At 39.6% G+C, this 17,517-nt stretch overlaps 1 protein-coding gene across 4 annotated transcripts in view; it reads left to right on the forward strand.

The window, feature by feature from the left end:
- LOC110494608 (contactin-4) overlaps positions 1–17,517 on the forward strand; it is a 215,710-nt gene that overhangs the window by 175,879 nt on the left and 22,314 nt on the right. For all 4 annotated transcript variants that reach the window (XM_021569831.3, XM_021569833.3, XM_021569832.3 and 1 more), the window contains exon 12: positions 7,155–7,282. In XM_021569831.3, the coding sequence (XP_021425506.3) occupies positions 7,155–7,282 (128 nt within the window). The remainder of the gene's footprint in view (positions 1–7,154; positions 7,283–17,517) is intronic.

Genomic DNA, 17,517 nt, shown 5'->3' on the forward strand with positions numbered 1-17,517 from the left:
GAGGAGGACGAAAACCGTTACACGTTCGAGTTCACTTTCTATCGTAACATTAATTCCTGAATAATTTGGTAGAACTATGAATGCATGTGACAAGCTAAAAGGTATTGGGACAATCCTGCGTAAGTCAAACATCTATATCAATTACAGTGCTATTGGAGAATTGTCCCAGGTAAATGCCCAGGTGTCCCTATTTTAGCAACATCAGGCAATTGGTTTGTTGTCTAAGTGATAAAAAAACACCTCATTGTCACACATATTATTGTGGACTGTAATGCCTGTTAACCTTGGGGTTGACAACATGGGAAGCAGTGGAACGCACTCCGGATTTGTCTTGATGGAACTGTGAAAATAGACTTCTCAGAACCTTCCCCATTCAGATGAACTACATAGTGCATTCTGCACCATACACTCCAGCTGTGGTTTTGCTTTGTCAAATCTGTGCAGTTTGACTTGATTTAAGTGTCTGCCAAGGCCATTCCTCTCAAACACAGAGCTCTGTGGGGAACCTGGGGAGAGACACACTGTCCGTTTTATCTTGGGATGTCAGACTTTTCCCTCCGTACACTTCAGAGTTGGGTCCAACCTTTTGTCCCGTTCAGAGGATAGGGTGACCTAGCCTTTGCCCCTGTAGACACCTCATCCGAGCCTTTCCTATTCTCCCCTGGAGCAGTGTTACTACCACTGACGCTTTGATACAATCATGATTACCAACACCACCTGCAGGTAGGTCAGCGTGGACCAGGACAAGCAACATTCTTTAATGCATATCTCTCCTTATCTGTAAACTAAATACAGGGTGCACACAGCTATAGTGGCAGACACAGTGAAACCCATGCCCTGAAATACTATTTAATGTGCCGGATGAATGGTGGATGAGGCTTGTGTTTGGAAATTGCATGGCGCGAGTGGTGGTTGGACTAAACCAGATGGGGAGAAATGAGTATTAGAGGAGTGATTGTAGAGATGCAATACACACAGAGTGTAACGCACCTTAGCTGAGGTTCATTATTTTGTGAAGCCTTTTTTCACATGGCCTCATGGCTGAGTAATTCTACTGATAGAATCTTAACCCCAATTTTTACAGTCCTGTTTTATTTACTCTGCGAATGAAGAGCACACAGAGACCATGCAGTCACCTGTTCAATCAGGCTCTGAGATGGCGAGGGTGTGTTTGTATATTTGTGAATGGTGGTGTTTACCAATGCTACCTTCATATATGCACCTATTAGGACATTCGGGTAAATCGTTGTATTTCTGTTATGCCAATATTGACATCATCAGCAATTCTAACTGTTTGTGTGCATCAAACCCAACATGAAACACTCTCTTCATTTCAGTGTAGTGCTGCCACCATTTTTAATAATTTCTGATAAATGGTTTTGTCATGAAATCATCCAACACACATCTAGCATTCTAGCACTTACTACATCTGTGCTTTTCAGTAAAACATAATTTTTTTTACAGTACAGACAATTGTCCACATCAAATTGCTGTTTGTCTAAAATCAAAGACCTTGTGTCCGACTAGATGAAAAATCTGCCGGTGCCCTTGAGCAAGGCACTTAACTGCCTCTGTAATTCGCTCTGGATAAGAGCGTCTGCTAAATGACACAAATGGAAATGTCAAATGTCCTTGAATTAGTAGGTAGTAAAAACAAAGCTTGTTTTACAAGTACTGTCAGCTGAAAGCTTCTGTCTCACGGACCGTAATTTAGTCTTCAGTCGTAGCCGTGATGTCTCAAAGAGAATGTCAGAAAAGAAGCGTTGTTATTTTTACTTTGGACCATAGTTACAGTTTCCGGCAATTTGCAATAAACAGTAGTAGGAGCAATGGTTTCTCTGCGACTGATGTTATTTGTCTTTCATCTTCTTACAGGACATTAAAGATGAACACTGTCCAGTCTCTTTCCCTGTTACTTCCCCAATACAGGATTTGTGTTTGTATTGTTTTTATAACATGAGTAGTTTTGGGGGGGTTTTCCCATCTTGTTGGAAATAATTGTCTCTCTTCTTCGGAAAGGTTTATAACGGCAGCCATTAACTTTGTGTGAGGCTGAGATGAAAAGAGTAGCACTTGTGTTCATCTCACCTGTGAATTATTGATACATCCTCCTCCGCAGCATCCTCTCATTCAGGGAGGAAGGTGGGAAGGGAGGAAGGCTCTCCTGAGACCGTGGGCAGATCAGACAGACATGTTATCTAGAGGTTGATTCACGAGGGAGAGGAGGAGTACTACTGGAAGACTTCCCTTACTTGACTTGTAGTTTACCTCAGCTCCTCTAACACCAGCTTCAAAGCCAACTTCAAGGTCTACTAATAATGCCTTTCCCATTCATGTAATGTCAGTCAATGAGTCAGTCTGATAACAAGCCGTAAGGACACAGTGTACAGACATTTCAGTGTGTGACCGAGGAGAAAGTCCGTCAAGAGATGTATCTTGCAGTAAGAGAGGCATACTATGAGGCATAGTGTTTGTGTATAGTCCCACTTGTATTCTCTCTGCAGAGCGTCTCTCATAATATGCACTCGTCATATTATTGTCCCTTTGTCCCATGGGATACGGGGATTGTGGAAATATATAGAGCCAAGCACACAAATGCAGGTATTGAGTTATATGAGGCATTACTGTGAGCCATGTGCTGGAGATGTAGTCTTAAATCAGGTCGGAGCTTGATCTAGTTAAAACAATGTGTTGTTGCCCTATTTACTCAGTCTCTTTGTTTACCAGAACTATACCAACGTTGATGTGCACTACAATTGTTATTTTTCTTGACACAGCTATCCAAAGATCAGGGCATCTTCCTAGACCAGCCACTAAGACACTTCTAATTTTAGCAACCTCATTGTTCAGTTCTTACAACTGAACAATGAGGTGCTGTATGAATGAAATACATTGTATGGTAATGCTGTGACTGCTGCAGTACTTTCACTTTCGTCATGTGTATGTCCTTCTTCACCTATCCAATATAGAGCGGTATAGATCAGATAGTGATTCTCTCACTTGATTATAGTAAATTAACAAGATAGTGGGTCATTTAATTAAAGTGCTTTGTCAGGTGAAGTAGTCAGGGTGAGTCAAACACATTCAGTCATTAAGATACGTATTATCTAAATTCAAAACAGGTTATTTTACTGTTTCTTGCCTTAACCTTTTTACTTTAAATAGGTTGAAACAAACATTTGAGTGTGGTGTTTATCAACACAAATTCAAAACATATTTCACCTCATGTAATCAGAGCATCTTAGAAAAGAGGCTTCACTCACTGAGCAATTTCCAGAGTTCTAACACATGACCTGCTATTACACAGAGCTGTGGATGACAGTATGATTTACACTGTCTCTTATAAAACACAGCGGATCACAATGCAAAGACCACATACCATTTTTCTTGTCTGCTTTACAATAGGGGACTGTTTTTTTATATATATATACAGTCTGCAGATTCAGCAGAGTTTCAGATAATTAGAATCCACCACAGTTTAATAAATTGGTCTTCCCATTTTTCCGACACTGCCCTGCTTCCAAGTTCACTATTTAATTTTTGTTGCCTTTTATTTAGGAAAATCTGGAGTTTGGTTAAGAATCATTAACCATTCGTAGTACCAGTGGCCATTGTGTAAAGGCCATAGAGATATGAAGTGATTGTTCAAATCAAATTTTATTGGTCACATTCACATGGTTATCAGATGTTAATGCGAGTGTAGCGAAATGCTTGTGCTTCTAGTTCCGACAGTGCAGTAATATCTAACAAGTAATATAACAATTCCCCAACAACTACCTAATACACACAAATCTAAAGGGGTGAATGAGAATGTGTACATGTAAGTATATGATTGAGCGATGGCTGAGCGGCATAGACGAGGTGCAGTAGACGGTATGAAATACAGTATATACATGTGATATGAGTAATGTAAGATATGTAAACATTATTAAAGTGGCATTATTTAAAGTGACATTGTTTAAAGTGACTAGTGTTGGCCAGTTCCTGGGTGTCTTCCGGTCATATGAAGTCATAAATCAGCTGTTTGAACACGTTGTCTCATTTTATCACTTATAAAAGAACAAAGCACAATTAGAAATGTTTGAGAACTTTCTCAGTCACCATAGTTACATTTCGATTGTCTTATTCGTAGTTTTGATCATTTCTTTGAGTGACACCTAGACATACAAGAAGACCAATAGTGGGAGTTTATTGATGATTGATTGATTGATTTGATTTAATTTATTGGTTAATTCAAAATAGTAGACTGCTCCAGCCGGAGAGAACAATTATGATATATTTAATGATTATATATTTACATTTAAATTGTGTTATTTCCAGTCAATGCATGATATAGATATTTGCAGTTTAAGTCGAAAGTTTACATACACTTAGGGGGGAGTTATTAAAACTCATTTTTTAACCACTCCACAAATTTCTTGTTAACAAACTGTAGTTTTGGCAAGTGGGTTAGGACATCTACTTTGTGCATAACACAAGTAATTTTTCCAACAATTGTTTACAGACAATTGTTTACAGACAGATCATACCGCTCAGGATGGAGAGACATTCTGTGTCTTAGAGATTAATGTACTTTGGTGCGAAAAGTGCAAATCAATCACAGATCAACAGCACCCACCCCAACAGCATCAACAGGACCTTGTGAAGATGTTGAAGGAAACGGGTACAAAGTATCTATATCCACAGTAAAACAAGTCCTATATGGACATAACCTGAAAGTCCGCTCAGCAAGAAGCCACTGCTCAAAAACCGCCATAATAAAGCCAGACTACGGTTTGCAACTGCACATGAGGACAAAGATGAAACAAAAATATAACTTTTTGGCCATAATGACCATTGTTATGTTTGAAGGAAAAAGAGGGAGACTTGCAAGCTGAAGAACACCATCCCAACCGTGAAGCCCGGGGGTGGCAGCATCATGTGGGGGTGCTTTGCTGCAGGAGGGACTGGTACACTTTACAAAATAGATGGCATCTTGAGGAAGGAAAATTATGTAAATATATTGAAGCAGTATCTCAAGACATCAGTCAGGAAGTTGAAGCTTGGTCGAAAACGGGTCTTCCAAATGGACAATGACCCCAAGCATACTTCCAAAGTTGTGGCAAAATAGCTTAAGGACAAAGTCAAGGTATTGGAGTGGCCATCACAAAGCCCTGACCTCAATCCTGTAGAAAATGTGTGGGCAGAACTGAAAAAGCGTGTGCGAGCAAGGAGGCCTACAAACCTGACTCAGTTGCACCAGTTCTGTCAGGAGGAATGGGCCAAAATTCACCCAACTTATTGTGGGAAGCTTATGTAAAGGCTGCCCGAAATGTTTGACCCAAGTTAAACAATTTAAAGGCAATGCTACCAAATACTATTTCAGTGTATGTAAACTTCTCACCCATTGGGAATGTGATGAAAGAAATAAAAGCTGATATAAATGCCCCCCAGCCATAAGAAGTTATTATGAGTCTGGAAGGATAGTTTACAGAGCAAGGAGGCCTACAAACCTGACTCATTTACACCAGCTCTGTCAGGAGGAATGGGCGAAGATTCACCCAATTTATTGTTGTTAACCTGTTGCGACGAGCAAACCCGTATCCGGGAGTGTAATTATAGCCTCAAGCTCATTATCATAACGCAACGTTAACTATTCATGAAAATCGCAAATGAAATGAAATAAATATATTAGCTCACAAGCTTAGCCTTTTGTTAACAACACTGTCATCTCAGATTTTCAAAAAATGCTTTTCAACCATAGCTACACAAGCATTTGTGTAAGACTATTGATAGCTAGCATAGCATTAAGCCTAGCATTCAGCAGGCAACATTTTCACAAAAACAAGAAAAGCATTCAAATAAAATCATTTACCTTTGAAGAACTTCGGATTTTTTCAATGAGGAGACTCTCAGTTAGATAGCAAATGTTCAGTTTTTCCAAAAATATTATTTGTGTAGGAGAAATCGCTGCGTTTTGTTCATCACGTTTGGCTGAGAAAAAAATCCGAAAATTCAGTCATTACAACGGCAAACTTTTTTCCAAATTAACTCCATAATATCGACAGAAACAAGGCAAACGTTGTTTAGAATCAATCCTCAAGGTGTTTTCACATATCTATTCGATGATAAATCACTCGAGGCAGTTTGGTTTCTCCTCTGAACCAAATTGAAAAATGCACGCACCTGGAGATTACGCAATAGTTTCGACGGAGGACACCGAGCGGACACCTGGTAAATGTAGTCTCTTATGGTCAATTTTCCAATGATATGCCTACAAATATGTCACAATGCTGCAGACACCTTGGGGAAACGACAGAAAGTGTAGGCTCATTCCTTGCGCATTCACAGCCATATAAGGAGACATTGGAACACAGCGCCTCCAAAATCTGGGGCATTTTTGTTTGAAATGTAACCTTGGTTTCGCCTGTAGCATCAGTTCTGTGGCACTCACAGATAATATCTTTGCAGTTTTGGAAACTTCAGAGTGTTTTCTTTCCAAAGCTGTCAATTATATGCATAGTCGAGCATCTTTTCGTGACAAAATATCTTGTTTAAAACGGGAACGTTTTTCATCCAAAAAATGAAATACTGCCCCCAGAGGTTCAAGAGGTTAACTTGCGGAAGGCTACCCAAAACGTTTGACCCAAGTTAAACAATTTAATGCCAATGCTACTAAATACTTATTGAGTGTATGTAAACTTCTGACCCACTGGGAATGTGCTGAAAGAAATAAAAGCTGAAATAAATGATTCTCTCTACTATTATTCTGACATTTCACATTCTTAAAATAAAGTGGTGATCCTAACTGACTTAAGACATGGAATTTTTACTAGGATTAAATGTCAGGAGTTGTGAAAACTGAGTTTAAATGTATTTGGCTACGGTGTATGTAAACTTCCCACTTCAAATGTATGTTTATCTAACACCTGTTAGAATAGAAAGAAGCAAATCAAACCAATGCTATTGATATACCATTTCTGAAGATATTGCACTGCTAGACTTACTTGCCTTTCTCTCCGAGTTATGCCCATGCATGACGAACAATGCAAAAAGTGTACTTAAATTTTTTTGACAAATTCACAGACTGCAATACAAGTGGGAAAGAATTGTGGTAATGCAATGAACAAAAAAATGTATCTGTTACATAATCGTTCTGCCTTTTCTGCTTGCAGGGTTTCCATTCTGGATAACGGAAACCTCCGGATACAGAATTCAACCAGACCAGATGCAGGCCTTTACACGTGTGTGGCAAGAAACCAGTTTGGAGTGGCAAGCAGCTCCGGGACTCTCATGGTCAAAGGTAAGCCTATTTGTCATTCTATTATACTGCATGGGCTTATGGAATCTTTAAATAAGGCTGTGATTTCTAGGATACAACTAGTGAACCTTTCTTGCGACAGACTGTTCAAAGGAGATGTGGTTCTGGGTTCTGAGATGAGTACAGTCCCTAAGCTTTTCTCCTCTAAACATGAATGACGATTTCAATGGGTTTTTGCACTGAACGCTCATTAAGAAACAGAGTTGGAGATTGCACTGTTGCCCTCGCCATGTACTGTAGTGAATATTCAGCACTGTCTCCAGACCTTCAGACCAAACAGGTTTTCGGCACAGTATAAAGAAAGAGTAGAAGGGATTAAAAGGAGAGTAGTGTTTGTGAGATCATCTGAAGGAGTCACCCTGTGGGACCGAAGATCGGGTTTCTGCTCTGTTGCTGGAACTTATTATACCTCATTAAAAATGAATGAGAGACGGGTGTTAGGTGTTGTGAATTGGGAGGCTTTGTTTTGTGCATGCTGCTGTTTTTTCTGTCCTGCTGCTGTAAGTGGGCAGTGGTATTCTCACCTGTTTTTCATCGCTTGGAGTATTTCTGATATTTTTTTCTTTGTTTTTTTGTGTGAACTTTAACCCTACTATGACCTATTTTTTTTAAGAAGTCTGGTCTGGTTCAGTTGGGTTGTGATATGATTGCTTTCCTTGTTGGTGGTGTGTTTTGCTTGTCTATAATGTTTTTGCTATTAATCCCCCTTTCCACTGCTTTGTTCCCAAGGATAAAAAGTTGTCAGGCCTGATTCACAGTCCAAAGTGTCTGATGTTGATCTCATTGTACATTAATATTACAATTTATTATTGGAATAAAACAAGTGTTAATGACTGCCAGCTGTATCTTTATTATGCTGTAGATCTTTCTGTCTCATTGTATTTATTTAGGTTGGAATTGGAAAGTAGGGTTGCCACCTTTTTAACGTCTTAAGGTATAGGGGGCGACATTTTAACTTTTGGATAAATAGCGTGCCCAATTTAAACTTCCTGCTACTCATGCCAAGAATATAAGATATGCATATTATTAGTAGATTTGGATAGAAAACACTCAGAAGTTTCTAAAACTGTTTGAATCATGTCTGTGAGTGTAACAGAAATTATGTAGCAGGCAAAACCCCAAGGACTAACTGTTCAGATTTTGTTTTTTAGGTCTCTGTCTGTTCAGTGGGTTCTCATTGGCAAACAATATTTCTTAGGAACTTGTTTTCAGTTCCTACCGCTTCCACTGGATGTCACCAGTCTTTGGAATTTGGTTGAGGTTATTAATTTGTGCAATGAAGAAGTACGGTCATCTAGGAACTGAGTAACACTGTTGAGAGTTGCGCAAGACTTGAAAAGTAGCTTGGTTTGTTGTGTTCCTGTATTGAACACAGATAGACCCGTCTTCAATTTGATCAATTATTAACGTTTAAAAATACCTAAAGTTGTATTACAAAAGTAGTTTGAAATATTTTGGCAAAGTTTATAGGCAACTTTTGAAATATTTTGTAGTGACGTTGCGCATTTTGGTAGCTGTTTTTTTCCGGATCAAACACGCCAAATAAATTGACATTTTGGATATATATGGACGGAATTAATCGAACAAAAGGACCAATTGTGATGTTTATGGGACATATTGGAGTGCCAACAACAGAAGCTCGTCAAAGGTAAGGCATGTTTTATATTTTATTTCTGCGTTTTGTGTAGCACCAGCAGGGTTGAAATATGCTACCCTCTTTGTTTACTGTTGTGCTATCATCAGATAAAAGCTTCTTATGCTTTCGCCCGAAAAGCCTTTTTAAAATCTGACATGTTGGCTGGATTCACAATGAGTGTAGCTTTAATTGAGTATCTTACATGTGTATTTAATGAAAGTTTGATTTTTATATCATTTATTTGAATTTGCCGCGCTGCATTTTCCCTGGCTTTTGGCAGAGTGGGACGCAAGCGTCCCCTATACCATAAGATGTTAACTGACTTGACAATTTGCCAGCACCACCTCCATTTTCAGATGAATTTACACATACAGTTGAAGTCGGAAGTTTACATACACTTAGGTTAAAATCATTAAAATTTGTTTTTCAAACACTCCACAAATTTCTTGTTAACAAACTATAGTTTTGGTAAATCGGTTAGGACATCTACTTTGTGCATGACACAAGTAATTTTTCCAACAATTGTTTACTGACAGATTGTTTCATTCATAACTCACTGTGTCACAATTCCACTGGGTCAGAAGTTTACTTACACCAAGTTGACTGTGCCTTTAAACAGCTTGGAAATTTCCAGAAAATTATGTCATGGCTTTAGAAGCTTCTGATAGGCTAATTGACATCATTTGAGTCAAATTGAGGTGTACCTGTGGATGTATTTCAAGGCCAACCTTCAAACTCAGTGCCTCTTTGCTTGACATCATGGGAAAATCAAAAGAAATCAGCCAAGACCTCAGAAAGAAATGTGTGTACCTCCACAAATCTGATTCATCCGTGGTAGCAACTTCCAAACGTCTGAAGGTACCACGTTCATCTGAACAAACAATAGCACACAAGTATAAACATCATAGGACCAAGCAGCCGTCATACCTCTCAGGAAGGAGACATGTTCTGTCTCCTAGCCTGTCTTGGTCAGGGGTTCCGCTAGCGGAACGTTTCAACAAAATTGCAGAAATGTAATTATTATAAATATTTAACTTTAATTAAATCAGAAGTGCAATAGACCAAATGAAAGCTAAACCTCTTGTTAATCTAGCCACCATGTCAGAATTCAAAAAGGCTTTACTACGAAAGCAAACTATGCGATTATCGATCAGCAGAGAAAACATTACGTACAGTTACAAGCCAAGTAGATTAGTCACGAAATTCAGAAATAGCAATAAAATTAATCAATTACCTTTGAAGATCTTCTTCTTTTGACAATACTAAAGGTCACGACGAAACAATAAATTGTCGTTTTGTTCGATAAAATCCATTTTTATAGCCTAACATGAAACATTTTGTAAGCGGCTTGTGTAGTGAATTCAGTGTCCTTCAACTTTGGACATAATATTCGATGTAATTACTCACTTTAAATGGACATTTATCAAACCATGTTTGGTTTCAATGCAATCCTCTGTTTATTAGTAACACAGCCATACTTCATGGTTCTTTTCCCGGGAAATATTGACCGAGAGGAACTGATTTGAACACACCAAACTATGACCTCATTGCACACCAATGACATGACCAGTTCTTTGTTGATTGACTGTATTTCGGACCAATGACCACTGATCGTCTTGAAATCTAGCTTGGTAGATAGCCAATGAGCTGAGGTAAACGGCAATATGTAATGGTTCTATCCGGGAAGACTAGCCTTTGTGGGAAACTCGAGCGTAAACACAGCCATTTGCCATTGAAAATTCTACCAGAAGCAGCCATGCTGGTGTCATGACGTTGGCCTGGGGGATAGGTTTATGACAGTCATAAATACCTCTCCCCCCTTTTTCCTCTTTCTAACCTACTGAGGTTACATTTAAAAAAAACCTTGGTTAACATAGAGATTCTGGGAACATCAGTAGGTGGGGGGGGGAATTAACTATTCTGGTAATCCCAACAATTTAACATATGCGGTGGTACTTAATGAATATGATGTCATTTCGGTTGTCATCTGAGACATTCTCATCAATGATAAGATGACATAAACTCTACAGTGGAAAGAGTCAGAGTTATCGGATTCACATGGAATTCTTGTTCAATTTAAATGAATATGAAATGATTTGTGATGGGATGAAATGTGATTTTAGCTTCTAAAATGTGAGATGTGGGTTTTCATAAGTTAGGGCTGCTTACTCATTGGCCCGCCTCTGTGAAGGGACATGGGCTATAAAACTTTTCAAATACGCCCTCTTCTCCCTTCCTATATAAAGTCTTGATGACAATAGAACTTCCTGTTCCGATGAGGTAGGATGACGGTCCTATGTCAGAATGGTTCAGATAATATCTACAGAACAAAGCCAATATCAGCATGAGCTTTGGTTGCGAATGGTATGAACTTTGAACTCTTATTCATGACAGAAGTGATACCTCCTAGCCGTTGAGTTAGCGAACGCAGCTGCAAACGCAGGTTAGGAAGGAACAGACAGAGTATCCCATCCACCACACAACGAGGTTACTACAACTTATCCAAGTGACCACCAGAGACATTCTTCAAAGGACAGAGGACTCGGTTTGGCAACACGGTCTTCCATCTACCACCAACCTACTGAAGCGCAGCTCAGAGTAATTATTTATTGTATTTTCCTTTTCCAAATGGGCGGTAATTTAGAATGCATAAGATACTGTATTTACAATAGCCCAGCTTCTTCCCTTTGTTCCTCAGATTTCCCGCTCCTTCACTCAAACCCAGCCCCTTTTCTTTTGTGTAACAATATCTGTTCTGCCCGCTAGGGACGTTTTCCTTTATGACGTAATTTGTAATCAAGTTATGATTAATTGTGTGTATGTGAATTCTGTGTGATTAGTTAGGTATTTAGTAAATAAATAATTAAACGCAATTTTGTATTGCTGATTCAAATTGTTAGCCAGGGTTCTTTTTACAATTTTCAGATTATGAGACTGAAGTAAAATGAAGATTAATGTTGACGGCTATTGATGTAAAATATTACTAGGTCTTTAAGAGTTTATTCGGAAGATAACAGCTCTATAAATATTATTTTGTGGTGCCCGACTCTCTAGTTAATTACATTTACATGATTAGCTCAATCAGGTGATATTAACTACGGAGAAATTATTTTATAGAATAGCATGTCATATCACTTAATCCGGCATAGCCAAAGAAACGACACTGGTTACGCGCAGCAGTATTGTTTTGAGTGCATTTTCAGAGAAGAAATATGCAATGTTTATACGCAAGTAATTATTATAAATATTTAACTTTAATTAAAATCAGAAGTGCAATAGACCAAATGAAAGCTAAACCTCTTGTTAATCTAGCCACCGTGTCAGATTTCAAAAAGGCTTTACTACGAAAGCAAACCATGTGATTATCGATCAGCAGACAAATCATTACAAGACAAAAGTAGTAGTAGTATTGTTTTGATAGCATTTTCAGAGAAGAATTATGGCAAGTAAATCTGTAAAATCAAAGACAAAGTCAAAATATACAGATCTACACGATATTATTGAAGAAATTGATAGGGAAAGTGACAGTGAATTACTCCAAGATGATTCAGACAGTGAGAATACTTTTGACTTGCAAACTGAGGAGATGTTCTTGTATGGAGAAGATGCAGTGTTGGATTGGTGAGTACTGTTGTTTGAAATTAGTAATATCAAATATTATTCATTTGAGTTGTTTTGGAGATATTTTTATTTTATTTGCCATATACAAAAATATAATCAGTAATGAAATGTGTAAAGTACACATTGCTCTCCATTGTGGGTGGGTGTGTGTCTGTGTGTCTGTATATATTAGATATTTTTTACATTTTATTTTATCTAAACATGGAATGGAACAGCTCCTCACCATAGTGATTGGGTTCCCTACTCTATATATAATCTGTGTCTGTGTCTTTATTTCACAGTCCCAGCGATTCTGATTGTGAGCCCATACTGCCAAGGTGCCCATCCCCCAATGAAGCTGGTTCATCCAGCCGGACCCGTGCTGTCTCCGGCACCACACCTACACCCGCCCGGCCATCTAGAGGTGACAAAGTCGGTGACAAAGAAGCGGAGGAAGGGAAGTGTGGAACCTGCTGGCAGAGCGGAGGAGGGTCGTTAGCACTCTGTGCTGGAGGAGAATGTGGCCCCACCACCTCCAATATTCAGACCAAAAAGGCCACCAGGACCTCAGCTGGACAAGACCTCCAAGTACAGCCCCATGCAACTTTTTCAGTTGTTTTTCACCTCTGCAGTTGTAACTGAAAGGTTGCAAGTTCAAATCCGAGCTGACAAGGTACAAATCTGTCGTTCTGCCCCTGAACAGGCAGTTAACCCACTGTTCCTAGGCCGTCATTGAAAATAAGATTTTTTTCTTAACTGACTTGCCTAGTTAAATAAAGGGTATATTAAAAATTACAAAATAATCGGGTATTGAACACAAATAGGTACGGAGCTAAGAAGCAGGCAGGCAAGAAAGAGACATGGAAGCCCATTTCCATGTCAGATCTTTTTTGTTACCTTTCTATGGTCATTTACATGGGTCTTGTAAAGCTAAAAACACTGAAGGACTACTGGAAAACTGCACCCCTCTATCAACTGCCTTTGCCCACCACGGTCATGTCATGCAAAAGGTTTCTGACAATCTCACGGGCGCTTCATATCAGTCACCCAAAAGTTGATGAGGACAACGAGAAGAAGCGAGGCCCGGCAAGGTTTGATAAGCTCTGCAAAATTAAACCTCTCTACCACAACATCGTTGATGCCTGCAAGACTTATTTTCAGCCCGCCCAGAACCTTTCCATAGATGAGAGGATGGGAGCCTCAAAGGCCAGAATTGGCCTAAAACAGTACATGCGTAACAAACCAACTAAATGGGGTTACAAACTGTTTGTTTTGGCCGAGTCTGTGTGTGCATACACGTGCAATTTTGTCTATGAGGGAAATGGCAGTTGTGTGACCGGTAAGGGACTGCAATGACTCCGTTATAGAGTTATTCGATTTTCAGCTGCTAGCGAAGGGCTACAAACTGTTTGTGGACAACTTCTACACAAGCCCTACCCTGTTCACAGACCTGAGGAAGCTGGAGATGTGGGCCTGTGGCACCATTCGGACCAACAGAGTAGGATTTCCGAAAACCAGGGTGAATGACATGCCTAAGCGGGCTGATCGAGGTACCATGAGATGGATTTGTGAGGATGGCCTACTCTTTGTGAAGTGGATGGATACCAGAGAGGTGGTCATGTGCACCACTATCCACAAATCCTTCATTAGTGATCACGTCGTCAGGCGTGTGAAGGGCGCTACTGGGGCATGGACCACCAAAAATGTCCCCATTCCAGCTGCTGTGAAGGACTACAACAAGAGCATGGGAGGTGAGGACCTGTCAGATGAGCTGATAGGCTACTATTATGTTCTCCACAAGAACATGAAGTGGTACAAGACATTGTTGTGTCATATCATTGACATTGATATTGCTCTGGAGTACATTGCTGTACTCCAGAAGTAAATGGCTAAGAGCTGTGGACAGCCCCCCATCTCACAGCTAGCCTTCAGTGAGCTGCTCATCCAGGAACTTGCTAGCTACAGCAAGACCACTGTAGCACCTTCTGTCCCCTCTACCTACAGTGCCTTGCGAAAGTATTCGGCCCCCTTGAACTTTGCGACCTTTTGCCACATTTCAGGCTTCAAACATAAAGATATAAAACTGTATTTTTTTGTGAAGAATCAACAACAAGTGGGACACAATCATGAAGTGGAACTACATTTATTGGATATTTCAAACTTTTTTAACAAATCAAAAACTGAAAAATTGAGCGTGCAAAATTATTCAGCCCCCTTAAGTTAATACTTTGTAGCGCCACCTTTTGCTGGTGCTACAGTGGTCTTGCTGTAGCTAGCAAGTTCCTGGATGAGCTTTTGTTTTGCAAGGAGGAATGGGAAAAAATTTCAGTCTCTCGATGTGCAAAACTGATAGAGACATACCCCAAGCGACTTACAGCTGTAATCGCAGCAAAAGGTGGCGCTACAAAGTATTAACTTAAGGGGGCTGAATAATTTTGCACGCCCAATTTTTCAGTTTTTGATTTGTTAAAAAAGTTTAAATATCCAATAAATGTCGTTCCACTTCATGATTGTGTCCCACTTGTTGTTGATTCTTCACAAAAAAATAGAGTTTTATATCTTTACGTTTGAAGCCTGAAATGTGGCAAAAGGTCGCAAAGTTCAAGGGGGCCGAATACTTTCGCAAGGCACTGTATATCCGCCATGTTGGAGTCAACAGAAGTCAGAAATAACATTATAAATATTCACTTACCTTTGATGATCTTCATCAGAATGCACTCCCAGGAATCCCAGTTCCACAATAAATGTTTGATTTGTTCGATAATGTCCATCATTTATGTCCAAATAGCTACTTTTGTTTGCGCGTTTGGTAAACAAATCACGAAGCGCGTTCACTAGTTGCAGACGAAATGTCAAAAAGTTCCTTTACAGTCCGTAGAAACTTGTCAAACGATGTATGGAATCAATCTTTAGGATGTTTTTAACATAAATCTTCAATAATATTCCAACCGGAGAATTCCTTTGTCTTCAGAAAAGCAAAGGAACGGGAGATACCTCTCATGTGAAATGCGCATGACCAGCACGTGACTGCTGGCAGACCTCTGACTCATTCCCCTCTCATTCAGCCCCCCTTCATAGTAGAAGCATCAAACAAGTTTCTAAAGACGGTTGAGATCTAGTGGGAGCCTTGGGAAGTGCAACATGACCAATCCCACTGTATCTTCAATAGGGGCTGAGTTGAAAATCTACCAACCTCAGATTCCACTTCCTGGTTGGATTTTTTCTCAGGTTTTTGCCTTCCATATGAGTTCTGTTATACTCACAGACATCATTCAAACAGATTTAGAAGCTTCAGAGTGTTTTCCATCCAAATATACTAATAATATGCATATATTAGCAACTGGGACTGAGGTGCAGGCAGTTAACTCTGGACACCTCTGGGAACCTTATTCATCCAAGCTACTCAATACTGCCCCCCAGCCATAAGAAGTTATTATGAGTCTGGAAGGAGAGTTTACAGAGCAAGGAGGCCTACAAACCTAACTAATTTACACCAGCTCTGTCAGGGGGAATGGGAAAGATTCACCCAACTTATTGTTGTTAACTTGCGGAAGGCTACCCAAAACGTTTGATTGACCCAAGTTAAACAATTTAAAGGCAATGCTACTAAATACTTATTGAGTGTATGTAAACTTCTGACCCACTGGGAATGTGCTGAAAGAAATAAACGCTGAAATAAATCATTCTCTCTACTATTATTCTGACATTTCACATTCTTAAAATAAAGTGGTGATCCTAACTGACCTAAGATAGGGGATTCTTACTAGGATTAAATGTCAGGAATTGTCAGGAATTTTGTCAGGAATTTTCATTATTCAATGAAAACGAATGGTAAAACACTTTCCCACCCCTTGACGTCAGCTCAGTATATTGCTGATCCTGAATGGTACTATTGAAGGCACTAGGGGGATGGGATGAGTCTTGATATCTCAATAATACAGAGAGGCTTTTAACGCATGTGACAGTGCACTGAGAAATGCTATATGTTTTGTCTCCCTTTAAAGTGTAATGTTACAGTAGCATAGAAGACAAAGTCGCTGCTGTGGAGTACTGTGTCATGTTTGTTCAAGGGTCCATTGAATTTTCCTCCCTCTACAACTAAGCGATCGCAAAAGTCCTTTGAAATGCAGAGTTAAAAGGTGCTCGGTTGAAATACCTTTTGGAATTCCCTTGCGTTTTATCATTGCAAAATGGTTGCCATAGAAACACTGGTCGGTCACCTTTTGTGGCCCCTAACAAATCTCATAGGTGCAATTATTTAATGATTGATGTTGTTCTATTGAAAACAGCTTATCCTATACTGTAGATTGTAACTGCATAAGTGAGGTGTCCTGATACATTTTACCTTTACATTTGTCATTTAGCAGAAGCTCTTATCCAGAGCGATGTACAGTTGCATTCATCTTAAGATACTGTAGCTAGGTGGGACAAACACATATCACATTCATATTCAGTACATTTTTCCTCAATAATGTAGCTTTCAGCAAAGTCAGAGCTAGTAAAGGGGGGGAGTTAAGTGTGAGTGTTAGATCAAAGGTGGCAGAATGGAGTGCTCGGGTCGGGGTGTAGGGTTTGAGCATAGTTTGAAGGTAAGGAGGGGCAGCTCTTCTTGCTGCTCTAGGCAAGTACCATGGTCTTGTAGTGGATTCAAGCTTCGACTGGAAGCCAATGGAATGTGCAGATTAGTGGGGTGACATGCGAGAACTACAACATCCAGTCAACCACTTGATTCAGAAGCCCTGCGCACCGGGTAGGCAAAGTGTTCCCGTTTTTAACCATTTTAATTTGTCTAAAAATACATACTCCGCCTCCCCGGCGGACAGGGAGATGGGTAGCTCGATTCCATGACTATGCGACAGTGAAGTTTGACACTACCCTACATGAGATTTCATGACTTTTAAAACCATGATGAGAGACATACAAAGAATACAGAAAAGATCTGTTGTTTCTATGAGTGAGTTCGTGTCTTAAGTTTTTATTC

Source organism: Oncorhynchus mykiss, chromosome 17, assembly GCF_057628025.1.
Source record: "Oncorhynchus mykiss isolate SJ-2025 chromosome 17, ASM5762802v1, whole genome shotgun sequence".
Lineage (NCBI taxonomy): Eukaryota > Metazoa > Chordata > Actinopteri > Salmoniformes > Salmonidae > Oncorhynchus > Oncorhynchus mykiss.